This window comes from Amphimedon queenslandica, unplaced genomic scaffold, assembly GCF_000090795.2.
Source record: "Amphimedon queenslandica unplaced genomic scaffold, v1.1 AMPQUscaffold_13391, whole genome shotgun sequence".
NCBI lineage: Eukaryota > Metazoa > Porifera > Demospongiae > Haplosclerida > Niphatidae > Amphimedon > Amphimedon queenslandica.
In genome coordinates this window covers 222833-224190 of record NW_003546373.1, presented here as the reverse complement: position 1 = coordinate 224190, position 1358 = coordinate 222833, and the positions used below count along the sequence as shown (strand labels likewise).

Genomic DNA, 1358 nt, shown 5'->3' with positions numbered 1-1358 from the left:
CAAAAAAATTAAAATCAATTTATATAATGGTACAAGATGAAATTAAATTTACAAAAATAGATTTTTTGACAAATTCAAAAAATTTACACTGTACAGTGAAAAAGACAGTATGATAAAATGCAGTGGTGAAGTTAAAATTTACTGTACATGTACAAAATAATAACTAGTTCGCGAGACTAATAATAACTTACTATTGTGTTATGTGTCACATTAAATATGAACACATTATTAGTAGACATACTAGAACCATGATAAGGTACTACTCCTCCAAACATTATTCCTTTATTTCCATTTATTTTGTTGATTGTGAAACTACCAGTAGGAGGACAACACTGACCACTGACAAATGGAACAGTGAATTGCCCTAAAAAAGAAATTTTATAATTAGAAGCACACTACACACCAAGACATTATTAACAAACTTAGTTATTCCTAACTGAATTAACTCAATTTCACATTATGTTTAAAATTAATCTTGTTCATAGCTGAAATGCTTGCATGGAACACAAGGACCTTGCCTTACCCTGGGACCTCCTCTCCCATGCCCTCACTGATGATAGTCTGGCTACATGAGAATGCACTGATTAATGCATGGCCTCCTTGAATACTTTTCTATTTTTGCTTTTTATATTAGTTTTGCATACTTTGTATATTTTGGTTTTTGTGTGCTTTGCATGCTTTAGTTTTGTACAGTTTCTGTGTGTATTTTTGTTTGCTCATAACAACAACAACAATAATAATAACATTTTGTTTCATTTTATTAATTTTTTTGTTTTAGGTACTGTCATTTTTTTCTTATTCATGTATATATTACTTAATGCAATGTCAATGTCTCTCTTCACTATTTTCAGCATTCATTCCTTCATCCTTTCGTTCTTATGACAACAATGACATTAAAATAGTCTATGTGAACCTCACCATTAGATAGATTGCAAAGTAGCTGTTCATTAGTACGAGTACGGCCATCCTTAAGCTGCTCATATTGAAACTGAGAATGCTTGACAGCTGGCAAACCTGTCCCTCCGACCATAAAAAGATAGTCAGTTCCATCAAAATCTAGTGACACCATCCCAGCATGAACTTTCTTCATCATGGACTCATCGTTAGGATGCATCTGAGTCCAGCTCATGGTCAGTGTATTTAGTACAGTTAAGCTGTTGTGGAAACACTGATCATGACCACACCAGCCAGCATAATAATAAATATTAAAATGAAAGGTGGTACAGGAGTAGCCAATGACTCCTAATGGAGGAGTGCCTCTTGTTAGGTGAGAGGACCAGCGAGCTGATGAAAAGGAAAATGTCTCAACTGTTGAGGTCACTTTCCTCTTTTGAGGTGAATCGTGTACATTACTAACA

At 33.9% G+C, this 1358-nt stretch overlaps 1 protein-coding gene across 1 annotated transcript; it reads right to left on the bottom strand.

The window, feature by feature from the left end:
• Positions 1–191: 191 nt before the first annotated feature.
• Positions 192–1344, bottom strand: LOC109582297 (uncharacterized; the record flags this gene model as incomplete). Its single annotated transcript, XM_019996970.1, has 2 exons — positions 919–1344; positions 192–364 (listed from the first exon to the last, which is right to left on the bottom strand). Coding segments are annotated over exons 1-2 (384 nt in total), but the record flags the coding sequence as incomplete, so codon positions are not given.
• Between the last annotated feature and the right edge of the window lie 14 nt (positions 1345–1358).